At 37.4% G+C, this 17983-nt stretch overlaps 1 protein-coding gene across 2 annotated transcripts in view; it reads left to right on the top strand.

The window, feature by feature from the left end:
* The window catches only part of DDX10 (DEAD-box helicase 10), a 245847-nt gene that overhangs the window by 170407 nt on the left and 57457 nt on the right, over nt 1–17983 (top strand). The window contains exon 17 of one of the 2 annotated variants that reach the window (XM_036861636.1): nt 9950–10030. The exons of the other annotated variant lie outside the window; for it this stretch is intronic. Coding sequence (XP_036717531.1) covers nt 9950–10015 — 66 coding nt within the window. The 3' untranslated portion in view covers nt 10016–10030. Of the gene's footprint in view, nt 1–9949; nt 10031–17983 lie in introns of those variants that run through there. 2 annotated transcript variants of the gene reach the window in all.

Here is a 17983-nt window from a genome sequence, read left to right on the forward strand (position 1 = left end):
GAGAAAGTTCTACCAAATCCATGACATACACCATAAAATTAGTCAGTGAATCTTCTTGTATTACCCAAGTGCTTTTTAAGCTGCTGCCTCTGTGCTGGGACTTGGAGTGAGTGAGTTTGTACGCAAGCCCTTCAAGAGGAGTCTCGGTTTCCCACAGTCTCCCTCCAGCTCTCCCAGACGTAAGCTCCATGACTCTTCAAAGCCAGATGTAACAAGAGGAGTCTCGGTTTCCCACAGTCTTCCTCCAGCTCTCCCAGACGTAAGCTCCATGACTTTTCAAAGCCAGATGTAATGGGAGCTGATCCTCCTGGTCCAGGTTTCCCAGGCTGGGGAACCTGATGTGGGGCTTGGACTCATGGCTCCTCAGGGGAGACCTCCATAGTTGTGACATCCCTCCCGCTTGTGTTTCACTGTATCATGGGTGTAGGTTTTGACTAGACTATGTCTCTGCCCTTCCTACCAGTCTCAGTATGGTCTTTTCTTTATATCCTTTAATTGTAAAAAATCTGTTCTGCTAGTCTTCAGTTTGTTCTCAGAGATAGTTCTTCTGTGTGTAGTTGTAATTTTGATGTGTCTGTAGGAGGAGGTGAGCTCAGGATCTTCCCACTCCACCATCCTGATCCACACTCCTTGAACAGTCAATGGATAGAAGTTTTGTATTAATTCCTAAAGGCCATTCCTGATCTTGGAGTTTGATGGGAGGATAAAGCTGATTCCTAATTTTCCAGTGTTTGTGGTTACTACTCCTCTGTGAAATACTTTTCAGTGAATAAGGAAACCTCTTTGGAGAGGGTGAACTTTTACTCAGTACTGTGTTGTTTGTGGAGTATAAAGTGGCTAAGCTTTATTGCCCCTTCTTTTGTAAATTAAAAAAAAAATTTTTTTTTACATCTTTATTAAAGTATAATTGCTTCACAATGTGATGTTATTTTCTGCTGTAGAACAAAGTGAATCAGCTATATGTATCCCCATATCCCCTCCCTCTCGAACCTCCCTCCCACCCTCCCTATCCTGCCCCTCTAGATTGTCACAAAGCATCGAGTTGACCTCCCTGTGCTATGCAGCTGCTTCCCACTAGCCATCCATTTTACATTTGGTAGTATATATATGTCAATGCTACTCTCTCACTTCATCCCAGCTTCTCCTTCCCCCACTGTGTCCTCAAGTCCATGCTCTACGTCTGCATCTTTATTCCTGCCCTGCCACTAGGTTCATCAGTACTGTTTTTTTAGATTCCATATATATGTGTTAGCATACGGTATTTGTTTTTCTCTTTCTGACTTAGTTCACGCTGTATGACAGACTCTAGGTCCATCCACCTCATTACAAATAACTCAATTTTGTTCCTTTTTATGGCTGAGTAATATTCCATTGTGTATATGTGCCACATCTTCTTTATCCATTCATCTGTTGATGGACACTTAGGTTGCTTCCATGTCCTGGCTATTGTAAATAGTGCTGCGGTGAACATTGTGATACATGTCTCTTTTTGAATTATGGTTTTCTCAGGGTATATGCCCAGTAGGGGGATTGCTGGGTCAAACGGTAGTTCTATTTTTAGTTTTTTAAGAAACCTCCATACTGTTCTCCATAGTGGCTGTATCAATTTACATTCCCACCAACACTGCAGGAGGGTTCCCTTTTCCCCACACCCTCTCCAGCATTTACTGTTTCTAGATTTTTTTGATTATGGCCATCCTCACCGGTGTGAGGTGATAGATACATCCTTGTGGTTTTGATTTGCATTTCTCTAACAGTTAGTGATGTTGAGTATCTTTTCATGTGTTTGTTGGCAATCTGTATGTCTTCTTGGGAGAAATGTCTCTTTAGATCTTCTGCCCATTTTTGGATAGAGTTGTTTGTTTTTTGATATTGAGCTGCATTAGCTGCTTGTATATTTTGGAGATTAATCCTTTGTCAGTAGCTTCGTTTGCAAATATTTTCTTCCATTCCAAGGGTTGTCTTTTCATCTTGTTTATAGTTTCCTTTGCTGTGCAAAAGCTTTTCAGTTTCATTAGGTGCCATTTGTTTATTTTTGTTTTTATTTCCATTACTGTAGGAGGTGGGTCAAAAGGGATCTTGCTATGATTTATGTCATAGAGTGTTCTGCCTATGTTTTCCTCTAAGAATTTTATAGTGTTTGGCCTTACATTTAGGTCTTTAATCCATTTTGAGTTTATTTTTGTGTATGGTGTTAGGAAGTGTTCTATTTTCATTCTTTTACATGTAGCTGTCCAGTTTTCCCAGCACCACTTACAGAAGAGGCTGTCTTTTCTCCATTGTATATTCTTGCCTCCTTTGTCAAAGATAAGGTGACCATATGTGCATGGGTTTATCTCTGGGCTTTCTATCCTGTTCTATTGATCTATATTTCTGCTTTTCTGCCAGTACCATACTGTCTTGATTACTGTAGCTTTATAGTATAGTCTGAAGTCTGGGAGCCTGATTCCTCCAGCTCCGTTTTTCTTTCACAGGATTTCTTTGGCTATTTGGGGTCTTTTTTGTTTCCATTCAAATTGTAAAATTTCTTGTTTTAGTTCTGTGAAAAATGCTATTGGTAATTTGATAGGGATTGCACTGAATCTGTAGATTGCTTTGGGTAGTATAGTCATTTTCACAATGTTGATTCTTCCAGTCCAAGAACATAATATATCTCTCCATCTGTTTGTATCGTCTTTGATTTCTTTCATCACTGTCTTATAGTTTCCTGCATATAGGTCTTTTGCCTCCTTATGTAGGTTTATTCCCAAGTATTTTATTCTTTTTGTTGCAGTGGTAAATGGGAGCATTTCCTTAATTTCTCTTTCTGATTTTTTGTTAGTGTATAGGAATGCAAGAGATTTCTGTGCAATAATTTTGTATCCTGCTGCTTTACCAAATTTATTGATTAGCTCTATGAGTTTTCTGGTGGCATATTTAGGACTTTCTATGTATAGTATCATTTCATCTGCAAACAGTGACAGTTTTACTTCTTCTTTTCCAATTTGGAATCCTTTTATTTCTTTTTCTTCTCTGATTACCATGGCTATACCTTCCAAAACTATGTTGTATAATAGTGGTGAGAGTGGGCACCCTTGTCTTGTTCCTGATCTTAGAGTAAATGCTTTCAGTTTTTCACCACTGAGAATGATGTTTGCTGTGGGTTTGTCATATACGGCTTTTATTATGTTGAGGTAGGTTCGCTCTATGTCCACTTTCTGGAGAGTTTTTATCATAAATGGGTGTTGAATTTTGTCAAAAGCTTTTTCTGCATCTATCGAGATTATCATGGTTTTTGTCCTTCAGTTTGTCAATATGGTGTATCACATTGATTGATTTGGGTATATTGAAGAATCCTTGCATTCCTGGGATAAACCCCACTTGATCATGGTGTATGATCCTTTTAATGTCCTGTTGGATTCTGTTTGCTAGTATGTTGTTGAGGATTTTTACGTCTATGTTCATTAGTGACGTTGGCCTGTAATTTTCTCTTTTTGTGATATCTTTGCCTAGTTTTGGTATCAGAGTGATGGTGGCTTGTAGAATGAGTTTCAGTGTTCCTCCTCTGCTATATTTTGGGAGAGTTTGAGAAAGGTAGGTGTTAGCTCTTCTCTAAATGTTTGATACAATTTGCATGTGAAGCCATCTGGCCCTGGGCTTTTGTTTGCTGGAAGACTTTATTTATTTATTTATTTACTTATTATTTATTTTGGCTCTGCTAGGTCTTATTTGAGGCATGTGGGCTTCTTAGTTGCGGCCTGCATGTGGGATCTAGTTCTGTGAACAGGGGTTGAATCTGGGCCCCCCTGCATTGGGAACACGGAGTCTTACCCACTGCACCACCATGGAAGTCCCTGTTGGAAGATTTTTAATCACAGTTTCAATTTCAGTGCTTGTGATTGGTCTGTTCATATTTTCTGTTTCTTCCTGGTTCAGTCTTGGAAGGTTGTACTTTTCTAAGAATTTGTCCATTTCTTCCAGGTTGTGCATTTTATTGGCTTGTAGTAGTCTCTCTTGATCCTTTGTATTTCTCCAGTGTCAGTTGTTACTTCTCCTTTTTCATTTTTAGTTCTGCTGATTTGAGTCTTCTCCCTTTTTTTCCTGATGAGTCAGGCTAATGGTTTATCAATTTTGTTTATCTTCTCAAAGAACCAACTTTTACTTTTGTTGATCTTTGATATTGTTTCATATCTTTTTCATTTATTTCTGATCTGATCTTTATCATTTCTTTCCTTCTGCTGACTTGGGTTTTTTTGTTTTTTTGTTCTTCTTTCTCTAATTGCTTTAGGTCTAAGGTTAGGTTGTTTGAGATTTTTCTTGTTTTTTGAGGTAGGATTGTATTGCTGTAAACTTCCCTCTTAGAACTGCTTTTGCCGCATCCCATAGGTTTTGAGTCGTCGTGTTTTCATTGTCATTTGTTTCTAGGTATTTTATTTCCTCTTTGTTTTCTTCAGTGATCGCTTGGTGTTTTAGTAGCGTATTGTTTAGCCTCTGCGTGTTTGTGTTTTTTACGGTTTTTTTTCATGTAATTGATATCTAGTCTTGTAGCACTGTGGTTGGAAAAGATGCTTGATAGGATTTCAGTTTTCTTAAATTTACCGAGGCTTACTATGGAGAACAGTATGGAGGTTCCTTAAAAAAGTAAAAATAGAACTACCATACGACCCAGCAATCCCACTACTGGGCATATACCCTGAGAAAACCATAATTCAAAAAGAGTCATGTACCGAAATGTTCATTGCAGCTCTATTTACAATAGCCAGGACATGGAAGCAACCTAAGTGTCCATCATCGGATGAATGGATAAAGAAGATGTGGCACATATATACAATGGAATATTACTCAGCCATAAAAAGAAACGAAATGGAGTTATTTGTAGTGAGGTGGATGGAGTTAGAGTCTGTCATACAGAGTGAAGTAAGTCAGAAAGAGAAAAACAAATACAGTATACTGACACATATATATGGAATCTAAGGGGGAAAAAAAAGCTCATGAAGAACCTAGTGTCAAGACGGGAATAAAGACACAGACCTACTAGAGAATGGACTTGAGGGTATGGGGAGGGGGAAGGGTAAGCTGTGACAAAGTGAGAGAGTGGCATGGACATATATACACTACCAAACGTAAAATAGATAGCTACTGGGAAGCAGCCGCATAGCACAGGGAGATCAGCTTGGTGCTTTGTGATCACCTAGAGCGGTGGGATAGGGAGGGTGGGAGGGAGGGAGATGCAAGAGGGAAGAGATATGGGAACATATGTATATGTATAACTGATTCACTTTGTTATAAAGCAGAAACTAACCATTGTAAAGCAATTAAACTCCAATAAAGATGTTAAAAAAAAAATTTACCGGGCTTGATTTGTGACCCAAGATGTGATCTATCCTGGAGAACCTTCCATGAGCACTTGAGAAGAAAGTGTATTCTGTTGTTTGTGGATGGAATATCCTATAAACATCAATTAAGTCCATCTGGTCTAATGTGTCATTTAAAGCTTGTGTTTCCTCATTTATTGTCTGCTTGTATGATCTGTCCATTGATGTAAGTGGGGTGTTAAAGTCCCCTAATATTATTGTGTTACTGTCGATTTCCCCTTTTATGGCTGTTACCATTTGCCTTATGTATTGAGGTTCTCCTGTGTTGGGTGAATAGTTTTTACAATTGTTATGTCTTCTTCTTGGAATGATCCCTTGATTGTTATGTAGTGTCCTTCCTTGTCTCTTGTAATAGTCTTTATTTTAAAGTCTGTTTTGTCTGATATGAGTATTGCTACTCCAGTTTTCTTTTGATTTCCATTTGCACGGAATATCTGTTTCCATCCTCTCACTTTCAATCTCTATGTGTCCCTAGGTCTGAAGTGGGTCTCTTGTAGACAGCATATATACTGGTCTTGTTTTTGTATCTATTCAACCAGTCTCTGTCTTTTGGTTGGAGCATTTAATCAATTTACATTTAAGGTAATTATCGATATGTATGTTCCTATTACCATTTTCCTGTTTTGGGTTTGTTTTTGTAGGTCTTTTCCTTGTCTTGTGTTTCCTGCCTAGAGAAGTTCCTTTAGCATTTGTTGTAAAGCTGGTTTGGTGGTGATGAATTCTCTTAACTTTTGCTTGTCTGTAAAGCTTTTGATTTCTCCGTCAAATCTGAATGAGATTCTTGCTGGGTTGAGTAATCTTGGTTGTAGGTTTTTTACCTTTCATCACTTTAAATATATTTTGCCACTCCCTTCTGGCCTGTAGAGTTTCTGCTGAAAGATCAGCTGTTAACCTTATGGGGATTCCCTTGTATGTTACTTGTTGCTTTTAATATTTTTTCTTTGTGTGTAATTTTTTGTTCATTTGATTAATGTGTGTCTCGGTGTGTTTCTCCTTGGGTTTATCCTGTATGGGGCTCCCTGCGCTTCTTGGACTTCACTGACTATTTGCTTTTCCATGATGGAGAAGTTTTCAGCTATAATCTCTTCAAATATTTTCTCAGACCCTTGTTTTTTTTTTCTTATTCTTCTGGGACGCCTATAATTCGAATGTTGGTGTGCTTAATGTTGTCCCAGAGGTCTCTGAGACTGTCCTCCATATTTTCATTCTTTTTTCTTTATTCTGCTCTGCGGCAGTTATTTCCACCATTCTGTCTTCCAACTCACTTATCTGTTCTTCTGCCTCAGTTATTCTGCTATTGCTTCCTTCTAGAGTATTTTTAATTCCAATTATTGTGTTGTTCATTACTGATTGTTTACTCTTTAGTTCTTTTAGGTCCTTGTTAAACATTTCTTGTATTTTCTCTATTCTATTTCTGAGATTTTGGATCATCTTTACTATCATTACTCTGAATTCTATTTTAGGTACTTTGCCTATTTCCTCTTCATTTATTGGGTTTTGTTTGTTTTTATCTTGCTCCTTTGCCTGCAAGATATTTCTCTGTGTTCTCATTTTGTCTCATTTACAGTATTTGAGGTCTCCTTTCTCTAGGCTGCAGGGTTGTAGTTCCTCTTGCTTCTATTCTCTGCCCCTGGTGGTGAGGTTGGCCCAGTGGCTTGTGTAGGCTTCCTGATGGGAGGGACTTGTGCCTGCATTCTGGTGGGTGGAGCTGAGTGTTTTCCCTCTGATGAAAGCGCCATGTCAGGTGGTGTGCTTTTGGGTGTCTGTGAGCTTAGTATGACTTTAGGTAGTCTGTGTGCTGGTGGGTTGGTTTGTGTTTCTGTCTTGTTTGTTGTTTGGTATGAGGCGTCCAGTGCTGGTTTCTGCTGGCAGTTGGGTGGAGCTGCGTCTTAGATTCAGATAGAGGCCTCCGTGAGAGCTCTCAGCGATTAATCTTCCCTGGGGCCTGGAATTCTCTAGTGTTCCGGCATTCTGGACTTGGTGATCCCACCCCAGGGCATCAGGCCTGACTTCCGGTAGAGGAACCAAGACCCCTCAAGTCTCTCGTCCCAGCAATAAAGGGGCTTGGGAAAAAAAAAAAAAAGATTAACTAAACCCCAGACAAATGGTAAAAATTTAATTCAAACAAACAAAAACAGAAACAAGAAACATGCACACTCACAAAAGAAATAAAAACAGAACCAAATAAAACAAAAAGCAAGAGAACAACTAGACAAACAAAAGAACCTAAGAATGAAATCAAACAATTAAAAAGAAAACTGAGAAAACACAAAACCAGAAAACAAAACCAGAGCAGAGTACCAACTGAATAATGAAGCAAAGAAAGAAAACAAACTGACAAAAATGATGATTAAAAAAAAGAGAGAAAGGGGAAAGAAGACAAAACAACAGAAAAGGAACATAGAAATAGAAATATAAAAAAATAAAATAGAAAATATATATACAAAAAAAGACAAACAAAACCCCAGAGAAATAGTAAAAACAAAATCAAACAAACAAAAGCAGAAGCGAGGAAACACACATGGAAAAGAAACAAAAACAGAACCAAATAAAACAAAAAGCAAGAGAACAACCAGAAAAATAGAACTCAAAAATGAAATCAAACAATTAGAATAAAAACTAACAAAAACACAAAACCTAAAAACAAAACCAAAGCAGTGTGCCAGCTCAAGAATCAGGCAAGGAAATAGAACTAACTGAAAAACATGATTGAAAAATAATAATAATAAAATAAAATAAAAAGGGAAAAATAACAGAACAACAGAGAAGCAAAGTAGAAATGGAAATATTAAAAAAATAAAAATATATTAAAGAAGAAGAAAAAAATAAGGTAAAAGAACACAGAATAACAAAAAAGCAAAGTAAAAATAGAAATATATTAAAAAAGTAAAAATAAAAAATAAAAATGCTGTGAAACACGAAGATTCCAAAAGACAAAAAAAAAAATACTAAAACAACAACAAACAAATAAGATAAAGAAAAGAAAACCAAAAAAACCAGCCAGAACCAACAACAGAATGAATCAAAACACAATAAAATTAATAGTAGTAATTGTTTCCCTGGGGTCTTTGCACACACCAGGAGCCACAGCCCACCTCTGCCTCCCCAAGAGGCCCTCGTTTGCCTCTGGGCTGGTCTCTGGACCTGCTGTGGGCCCTGTGGGAACCACTCAGACTCTGTTCTGGCCCAGTTCCTGTGTGTGCTTGGCCCCAAAGTCCACAGCTGCCAGAGCTAGACCGTTTCCATTTGTGGGAACACTCATTGTCTACTCATATATACCATAGATGCAGGGTCTACCTAGCTGATCGTGGGATTTAATCTGCAGCTTGTACAGCTGACGGAAAGATTTTCGATCTTCTTCCTTAGTCACCCCGTCCCTGGGGTTCAGCTTTGGCTTTATCCCAACCTCTGCATGTGGTTCACCCACAGAGTCTGGTTCTGAGGCTGCCCTGCAGCTGTTGGGTCTGCCCCAGTGAGGACAGGGCACAGAGGTGGTATGACTGCTTGGATCATGGGATGGTTCCAAATGTGCAGGGAAGCCGGCGGCCACGGGCGCAAGAGATATGGCCCTAGTGAGGGCCTTTTCTGGCGCCCGGCGTAAGGCGTGTTTAGTATCGCCCCTTCTTTAAGCTATAATAACTTCTGTTGGAGAGCACCATAAGCCAGTGTTCTAAAGAGAAAAGTTAGTGGCTAGAAGAATTTGTTCCTGTAGGTAATCAAATATACCAGAAATTTTGTTGAGAAGACTTATTTTTCTCACTGACATCTTTTTTTTCAATACTCTAAAGAATTATATATGAAATGTGTTATAACTATAGAGCTCTGTTTAGCTAATGTTATTACTCTTATTATTGCAGTTATTATCAGCAACATTAAATGATTTCCTGTTAGCTGTATTTTCTCGCTTTAGGTAAAGATGTAGCCAGATGTCTGCAATATTTTATACAGTAATATTTTTTTCCTTTGCCTATTAACTATTATTGATACATATTATAGGGTTCAAAGATTCTTTACTTGATGAGAACTCCAGAATTTGTTGTTTATAGACTATGTTGGGGTAAATTTTCTGTAATATCACATAGCATTTATCCTTTTCAAAGTACTTTCATCAAGATTATCACACTTGATTAATCAATTTATGTAATAAGTAGAAGCCATTATAGTTATCTGACAGTTGAAAAGCTTTACTGTGGAGAAGCTAGGTAGGTGACTTGGTTAAGGTCATGTACCTAATTAGTAGGTTAAAATGAACAAATCTCAGGTTTCTGTATCAGGACCTGATATGCAGAGGTCTTTTGGTATTATTTAGGAGTTCATTCTTTTTCTTTCCTTCAGATTTTACATTAATATATCTTCTCACCCTGATTGCCTTGAGCATTATCTGCAATGTTCAGAAGGGAGTAATATTATATTATGAGAGCTTGAATTTATCTCTGTTTCTTTTCCTGACTCACTGTATATTTTGGTACAAAATCACTATAATTCTGTAAGCTTTACCTTTCCTTTTTAGCAGTTTAACTACTTGGGAAAAATGTTTGGTGATGTCTACTAAGCTGAATGTATACCTACCCTGTGTCCCCCACTTCCTCTCCTAGGTATATACCCAAGAGAAATGTCTACATGTTTACCAAAAGATGTTCATAAAGCAGCACTATTTATAATCATCAAATTTGAAAATAACTCAAAGTGTAGAATGGATAAGTTTTGGGTTTAATACAATTAAATATCACAGTTGACCCTTGAACATCATGGGAGTTAGGGGTGCCAACCCCCATGCAGTGGAAAATCCAAGTATAATTTCACAGTTGACCCTCTGTGTTTGTAGTACCTCGTCTGCAGATTCAACTAACCACGATCATGTAGCACTGTAGTATGTATTCATTGAAAAAAATTCACATATAAGTGGACCCACATAGTTCAAACCTGTGTTGTTCAAGGGTCAACTGTATATAGTTTTGAAAGAATTATTGCTACACACAATAATAAGGACAGATTTCAAATATTGAGTGAAAGAAGCCAGACACAAAAGAGTAAATAACTATAGTATTCTATTTACATAAAGTTTTTTTTTTTTTTTTAAGTAAACTAACGTTTGGGGTAAGTGTCAGGGTGGTGGGATTACCTTTGGGGGAAAATAGGGGTTGTTGCTGGCAATGAGCATGAGGGCAGGTTTCTAGAGAACTTGGGAGTGTTCTGATTTCTTATTTTGTGTGGTGGATACATGGGGGTGTTCTCTGTGAAAATTCATCAAGCTGTATGCTTATGATTTCTGCACGTTCCTGAATTTATGTCATACTTCAATTAAAAAAAGGTTCTTTTAAAAAATGAAGTGGTAGACTGGATCTCTGTATGTGTTTTTAACCTAGATGTTTTAATTTTTGGATTTAGGAATATACAGGGTATTATGGATAACTCTTGTAACTCTTGTAACTCTAGAAGTATTAAGAACCTTAGTCCCTAGAGTCATCCATGTTTTATGAAAGCTATGAAAGAAAATGATTTATATACCTCAAATGCACATTTCTTTTAAAAATCCCCTTGTTCTGAGAAGTATGATATTTTACCCCGTAAAACTTAATAAACACTTTCTCCCAAATGAGAAAATCAGTGTTCTTTTAATTCTCATGCAAATTAAAAAATAAAATGCTTATTTTCTAAAAGAGGCACAGTGATCATTGTGCTGCTCAGAGATTTGAAACCTTTCTACGCCAGTGAATTTTCTGGTTTCTACACTAAATTTATGAGGTGGTTTTGTGGCCTTAGAATGTTGTATAGGTTTCTACTGTTCATACCCTCTGAGATGATAGTGAGAGCTATTGAATTGGACTTTATTTAGAATAGGGAACACAAGAGTAATGAAACAGACATTAGTATGAATGGTCCCTATGTGTAATTACTGTAACTTCACAAATTGAAATAATAACTGACACAGAAATTAAGAAATATTCAGAACTTGAAGGATCCTAATCAAAGAAGTGATTATCTTCCCATGAGTAGGCTTTTTTCATTTAGTTTACCTCGTTCTTGCCCTAGACTCTGGTTATCCATGCATGTCTTATGTGAATTAAGTATTTACTTCTTTCCTTTTGCTACCTGCAGATAAGCATCAATTTGACAGGTACTTGCTGAACATCTGTCATGTACCTGGTCCAGTAGTAAGAGTTTACAGTGTTAATGAGGAGGAAGTAGACTCTTTTTGTTAATACAACCTCATTTTGTCTTTACTTGAGGGAGTAAATTTCTTGTAACTCCATCTCAATTGTTAAGCTTGGAAAATGCGCAGAAATAGTGTATGCATGATCCGAAAGTTCCTGTATCAAGAAACATATTGCTTGTCTGTCTTTGAAATGTAAGATAATCACTGCTAGAATTAAGAACAATTGTTTTATTTTACTTATCTTGATTTTCAGCTGTGTACATCAATTTTTCCCTTTACTACAGATGCATTTGATTTTGATTTTATAAAGTCATCTCATTTTATTCAGTTGGAAATGATATATACTCTCAATCTTATCCATTTATTTATATTAGTGCAGCTTTTTTTGAAAAGTAGAAAGTATATTGTCAGAGAGCTTCAGCGTCATTGAATTGCTTTTAACATGAGGCTTATCTAAATTCTAAACACAACTGCTGTTGATTGCTGCCTCCTGGCATACATCCAACCCTAAGATTTTTGCCCTTCTCCATACAGCTGTTACATGGTATTTTTGTGGTGTTCCTTTGAGGATAACAGAAAGTGAAAGAAGGAAGAAAAATACTGAGTCATCTCTAAGTAAAAGAAAAAATTAAGATTGATACTGTAGTCTGCACTGTAAATTCATCAGTAATGTTAGATTATAGATTTGGGGTTTAAGGTCACCTTTTATCATTAACTGCCAGATGGTTAGAGCTCTCCCAAAAGAGCATGAGATTTGGAAATAGAAGAGCCAGGTTCAGTTCTTGCTGGTAAGCTTTGGAATCCATGGCAATCATCTTTCCCCTGAGCCTCAGTTCCTCTTCTGTAGAATAACAGCAGTGATGTTGCCTGCATTGTCAGCCTCTTGGGAAGATAATAAATGTGTAAGGGCTTGGTGAGTTATGAATCACTCTAATGTTACTATATGTTGCCTTTTTAGACACACTTCTGCCTAAATTCTGAACTACCCAGGATCTAAACCAGTGGTTAAATCAGGACTGGAGTGTGTTGAATCCAGGTTACTGAGAGATGTCTCAGAATGCACATATCTAGCTTCTTCCCTCCTCACCTTCCTCCCATTAGAATCTTTGGGGAAGAGGGCTTATTTGCATGTATTCATGCAGTATATGTGTATATAATTAAGATACTACCACCACCCTATTAAGAGCCAGTGGTCTAAATCCAGATATGCACCTTTACTTGCTTCCAACCCTCAGGTGCAAATAATAAGCCTTTTCCATTTTTTGGTTTGGCTTACGTCACTATGGTAGAATGTCGTTCTACTAGAAATACATGGATAAATGCAAGCTCAGTCTCTTGAGTCAGTTTGTAACCTGGCATGAGCAGTGTAATTCTCCCTTAGCATGTGTGATTGTATGCAGGTTGGCATCAGAGAAAGATCTCCTTTTGTTCTTGCCCTGAAACCTTATGAATAACCTTTGAACCAATGCTGGGTGTAAGGGAATGAGAGTATGAGAGGAATATTGCCTAGAGCCTTTTAAAAGACAAGGACCACCAGTATTTGGCCTCTCCATGGCATGTAAACATGTTAAGTCCTGCTTTTTCCAGCTTAGTGTTGGGGGAAAGGAGAGAGTCCTACGAGTGACCACACTGGGATAAAGTGGACCTGGTTTGTTAGGTGGAACTCATGCTGACCTAGAGGATCTAATGGCCTGGGAGCCTGATTTCTGTGCTGCCAATGGATCACTGTGTGGCCTTGAGCAAATTTCTCAACTGGCTCAAAGTGTCTTGGACTAGATGTTCTGTATGGCCCCTTTCAGCTACTACTTCTGATTTCCTTTTTTATTCAAGAGCTGATAAAATATTTTCTATCATTTTTAGATCCTTTCTAACCTTCCCAAATATTACTTGCAGGTGTGTTGTCTGTTCTGTGTAGTATGGTCACCAGTGTTAGAAATACAGCAAGAGACCATAACCATTCCAGTTTAAAAGATTTGACTGGCATTTTGGGGGCTTTGGGGAAGCATCTGATTTGGGAGGGTCTATCCGTTTTTACTGGTATGCAAGAAGAGTAATAGGAGCTAGAGCTGGAGAAAGTTGGTAGATCATAGACGATCCCACATGCTTAGTTAAAGATCTGGGCTGATTCAGGAATGTGGGGTATGCACTGAAGATTAAAGGAGGGGTCCAACATAAGCAGTAAGATGATCCTAGAAAGATTTATGCACTTATTCTACGCACATTTCTTGAGTGCCTACTATGTATTAGCCTTCATAACTCCAAGACAGAATTAACCTGCTCTTGAGGAACTATAAATCTAATGGAAGAAATTTGTAGGTAGCACAATATAATGAATGCTATGTTAGAGAAGTTTTGTGAATTGTCTACATATATAATGGTTGAAGACAAAGGGGAAAAAATGAAACGTTTATATGGTGCTTTCCATGTGTCAGATACTATTGTAAGTACTTCCCATGGATTTTTAAAAATTTATTTTAGTGTACAAATTTCAGCCCTTGAAGTTACAGGTAATAATGTTATTATGCCCATTTAACAGATAAAGAAATTTTAGCATAGAGGGTTGTACACCTCTTTGTCTACAGCAATTCAAGGTTCCAAGCTATAGATGGTCTGACTCCAGAGACTGGATGACAGAGCGAGAGCCAGGTCACAAATCCTGGGGAACAGCAACATTTAAGGGGCAGGCAAATGAAAAGCAGTTAGGACAATTGAGAAGATATTATCAGAAAGATAGGAGAGGAAGGAAAATTGGTATATTGGTTTAGGAAGTATGGAGAGAGAATTTAAAGTAGGACCTAGTCAAGAGTGCTAAATGCTATGGAGAGATAAACTAGGATGAGAGCTGAAAACAGACACCATTTGGTAATTAGAATGTCACTATGATCTTACCAAGATTAGTTTTGTTTGCATTGTGTGGTTGGATTGGAGGGCTAGGAAGCCTAGTGAGGAAAGGACATTTTATTCAAGGTATTCAAGAAATATAGCTATCAAAGAACGATAACTGATTGGGCCTGAGGAGGCTGGGAGAGATGAGTCAAAGATTGCCCTGAGGTTTCCAAAACTTGGTACCCAAGGTGGTATCAGGTACTGACTGCTTCAGGGAGTACAAAGATCTGTAACAGAGAGCCGTTTTTAATAGCTACCAGTATTAAACTATTATGTACTGTACACTATGCTAAGGCATTTTATTTAGTACTACTCACATGTAGGTATTCTCAACACAATTTGATAGGAGGGACCGGAGGCTTAGAGAAATTGAATAAATTTGTCCAAGGACTCACATTCAGTAAGTGACTATCTGAGTCTACATTCTTACATTTAACTTCTGTTCTAGAAGGCAGATCTAGTAAAAGAGATAAAATAATGGACATAATTGTAGTAGCAGCTCCACCCATGAGTGATACAAGGTACAAACAATTCAGAAGTTGGAGAGATTATTCTTTACTTGTAGAATTCAAAAAAGAGAGGATTGCAGGAAAGGGGGCCATTTGAGTCAAGCCTTGAAGCATAAATCAAATAAGTCTTCCTGAAAGTTCTTTAATTGTAATGGACCATAGAGCTATCATATTGACAATAAGTGGGGTTGAATGTACCCAGTTGGCATCAAAAAGAAGCAAGGGAGAATTAAGTCACAAGTTATTAGCAGCAGAATTTTTTCTGAGGGGTAGAGGTTCTCAAAGTGGAGCAGTACAAGTTGGGGTTGGAAATAGAGGGCCTTGAATGTTATAATAAGTAGAGTGCACTTTATTAGTGGGTGGTAGAGAGCCATGAAGAGTTGTGAGCAGATGTAGGGATGTGTGTTTATGTGTCAGCTCATGTTTTAGTAGTTTTGTATATACATGTATTGAGTAGTGTGAGTAGAAATTTGGAACTTTGGTTCTTCTTAGGAGGTGAAGTATAAATGTAAGCACATAATTAATTTAAAAAATTGAAATCTAATTCATCCTTGATACAATACCTTACTTATTTGAAAACTGTTGACTAGAGTCAAGAACCAGGAAGTGAACAGAAGTCTCTGGCCAGTCAACGTGGAAGTCACAACATCCGGGTCCTGAGCACATGCAGTCTGCCTCCAGGGAAGGTCCGCAGCCATTACACATTGATTTGCATTTTAGTCACAATCCTGACAAATATAATTTGGTGGGTTATGAGGCTACAGAGGATAAACAGCAAAGTAGAACAGGTAGTTTGTTAAAGGCCAGTCCTCTATCATCAGTCAAATGAGATAAGGAAAATGTATAGCAAAATTATTAATAAAACAGACCTCCTTTTTTTTTTTTAACATCTTTATTGGAGTATAATTGCTTTACAATGGTGTGTTAGTTTCTGCTTTATAACAAAGTGAATCAGTTATACATATACATATGTTCCCATATCTCTTCCCTCTTGCATCTCTCTCCCTCCCACCCTCCCCATCCCACCCCTCCAGGTGGTCCAGACCTCCTTATTGAAAGCACAGTAGTACTGGGACAGAGTCCTCAGGAATCTCAGTAGACCCAGAAGGCACCACTCTGTTACAGTACTGATGGTTGTAATTTTTGCCCTCAGACATCAAGGAAATACTGTTATATTCTGTCTTCAGGCAGCCCCTTCATATATGGTTTGACTTAAAGGCCTCTTTCATATGAATAGTAGCTTGGGACCCAAGGTAATAGGAAACTCTTAATTTTATAGATATTACAACGTGGTATTCACTGGGTTCATTTTTCTTTTGCCTCCAGTGTTTAAGCCTACCGACATTACTTATTTACCTTGTCATTGGGCTTTACAGTCAGGAAAGAAGAAAGGGCAGAGAAAAGCTCTTGGTGCCTCATCTCACTTAATACCTTTTAACAAGGGACTTTGATCTGTTGCTCGTAGTAGCACTGTGAGATGGCTGTTTGTGTTACCTTCATTTTTCAGATAAGGAAAAAAGACCCAGAAAGTTTAGGTAGAAAGGCAGTCTGGGTGCAAGACTAGATGATTGAAGATCATGAAGTTATGGTTGTGCAAGAGTGAGTAGCTCACTATAAGGTTTTCCACACTTTTTTTGTCTAGACCCTAGAGTAAGAAACACATTTTACATCTCTTCTTAATAATGTGTATAAACAACATTGAAAGATAAATTTCACAAAACAATACTTACTATGCGTCATACACAGAATTTTCTATTCTGTTTTCTTTTAAAAAATTATAGTCACAATCCACTCAGTGACTTCCTGGTTCACTAATGAGTTAAGATGTGCAATCTGATAAACGCTGGTATAATGTGACTTGAAAGTAGATTATTTTAGGAGGAGGTAAAGCCAGAGGGATATATTACGGTTAGATTGCAGATGTTCTTTAGTGCCAGGCCAAGGAACTTATCTCTCATGGGCAACATAAAGTCCTTGAAGAATTTGTGTCAAGGTGATAATATGATTATGTCTTTGTGTCAGGAATATGAAGATCATACCCTAACAGAGCTCCTTACAGTTTATAAGTAACTTTCACATCCGTTATTTAACTTGTTTCCATTAATAACCTTGAGAAGTAGATGAGAAGAGATATTTATCGCCTTTATGCAGACGAAGAAACTGAGGTTTAAAGAGGTAAGGCCCTTTCTCAAGTTTAAAGCCACAGTTAGGAATTAAGCTCAAAAATTTTTCTGACTGCTAGATCAGTGAGTAGGAGAAAAAGCTTGTAGCTAACAGGCCTTTTCAAATATCTGGGCAAGAGGAAATGGCAGTGATGGAAATGAAGGGGAGGGGTCAGATGCAGAATTAAAGGAAAACCCAAATAATTGCTTGAAGAATTTATTTTTATGTAGAAAGTCATATGCATACATCCTTAACTCTGATTTTGTCTTTTGTAAGGTAGTTTTTTGGTTATATTGTAAAATTCCAGCCCATTTACCCAGCAAGGGCAGGGTATAAAATTGCCATTATGCTCTGTCATGGCCTATGATAGTTTTCATCATTCATTTTCTCTTTGGAGGGAACTGAATTGAGAAAGCATTTTTCACTGTTTCATGTTCAAATCTGGAAATACTGATATTTAAACTTCAGAAACATATCACTTGGAATAAGACATATCAGCAGGTCTTTTGCTAATTGTGAATTGTTACAGATATGCCTGAATTCTTCCTTTTTGTTATAGATTAATCTGTATTTTTATTGATAAACTTTCATTAACATCTTATTTATTTGGATTCCTTACCCCTCTGAAAGTCATTAAAAAAATAAGTCTTGCTCCAAATTTCACTCTGAACAGACTGCAGATTATCAATATTAGTCTGAAATGAAAGAATGAAGAAATGAATGCTTAAATATATTTGTATACAGGTAAACTTCAAAATCTCACTTTTGTCCTTTTTTGATCTATAATTTGCCAAAAGAAATTTTCTTTTACCAAGAAAAGTATGATATATATTCTGTTTTTTAAAAATAATACTTTATGTAAAATGGTTAAAAGGTTATTACTGACATTTTGACAGTTCATAGTTTTTAGCTTC

This window comes from Balaenoptera musculus, chromosome 8, assembly GCF_009873245.2.
Source record: "Balaenoptera musculus isolate JJ_BM4_2016_0621 chromosome 8, mBalMus1.pri.v3, whole genome shotgun sequence".
Classification (NCBI taxonomy): domain Eukaryota; kingdom Metazoa; phylum Chordata; class Mammalia; order Artiodactyla; family Balaenopteridae; genus Balaenoptera; species Balaenoptera musculus.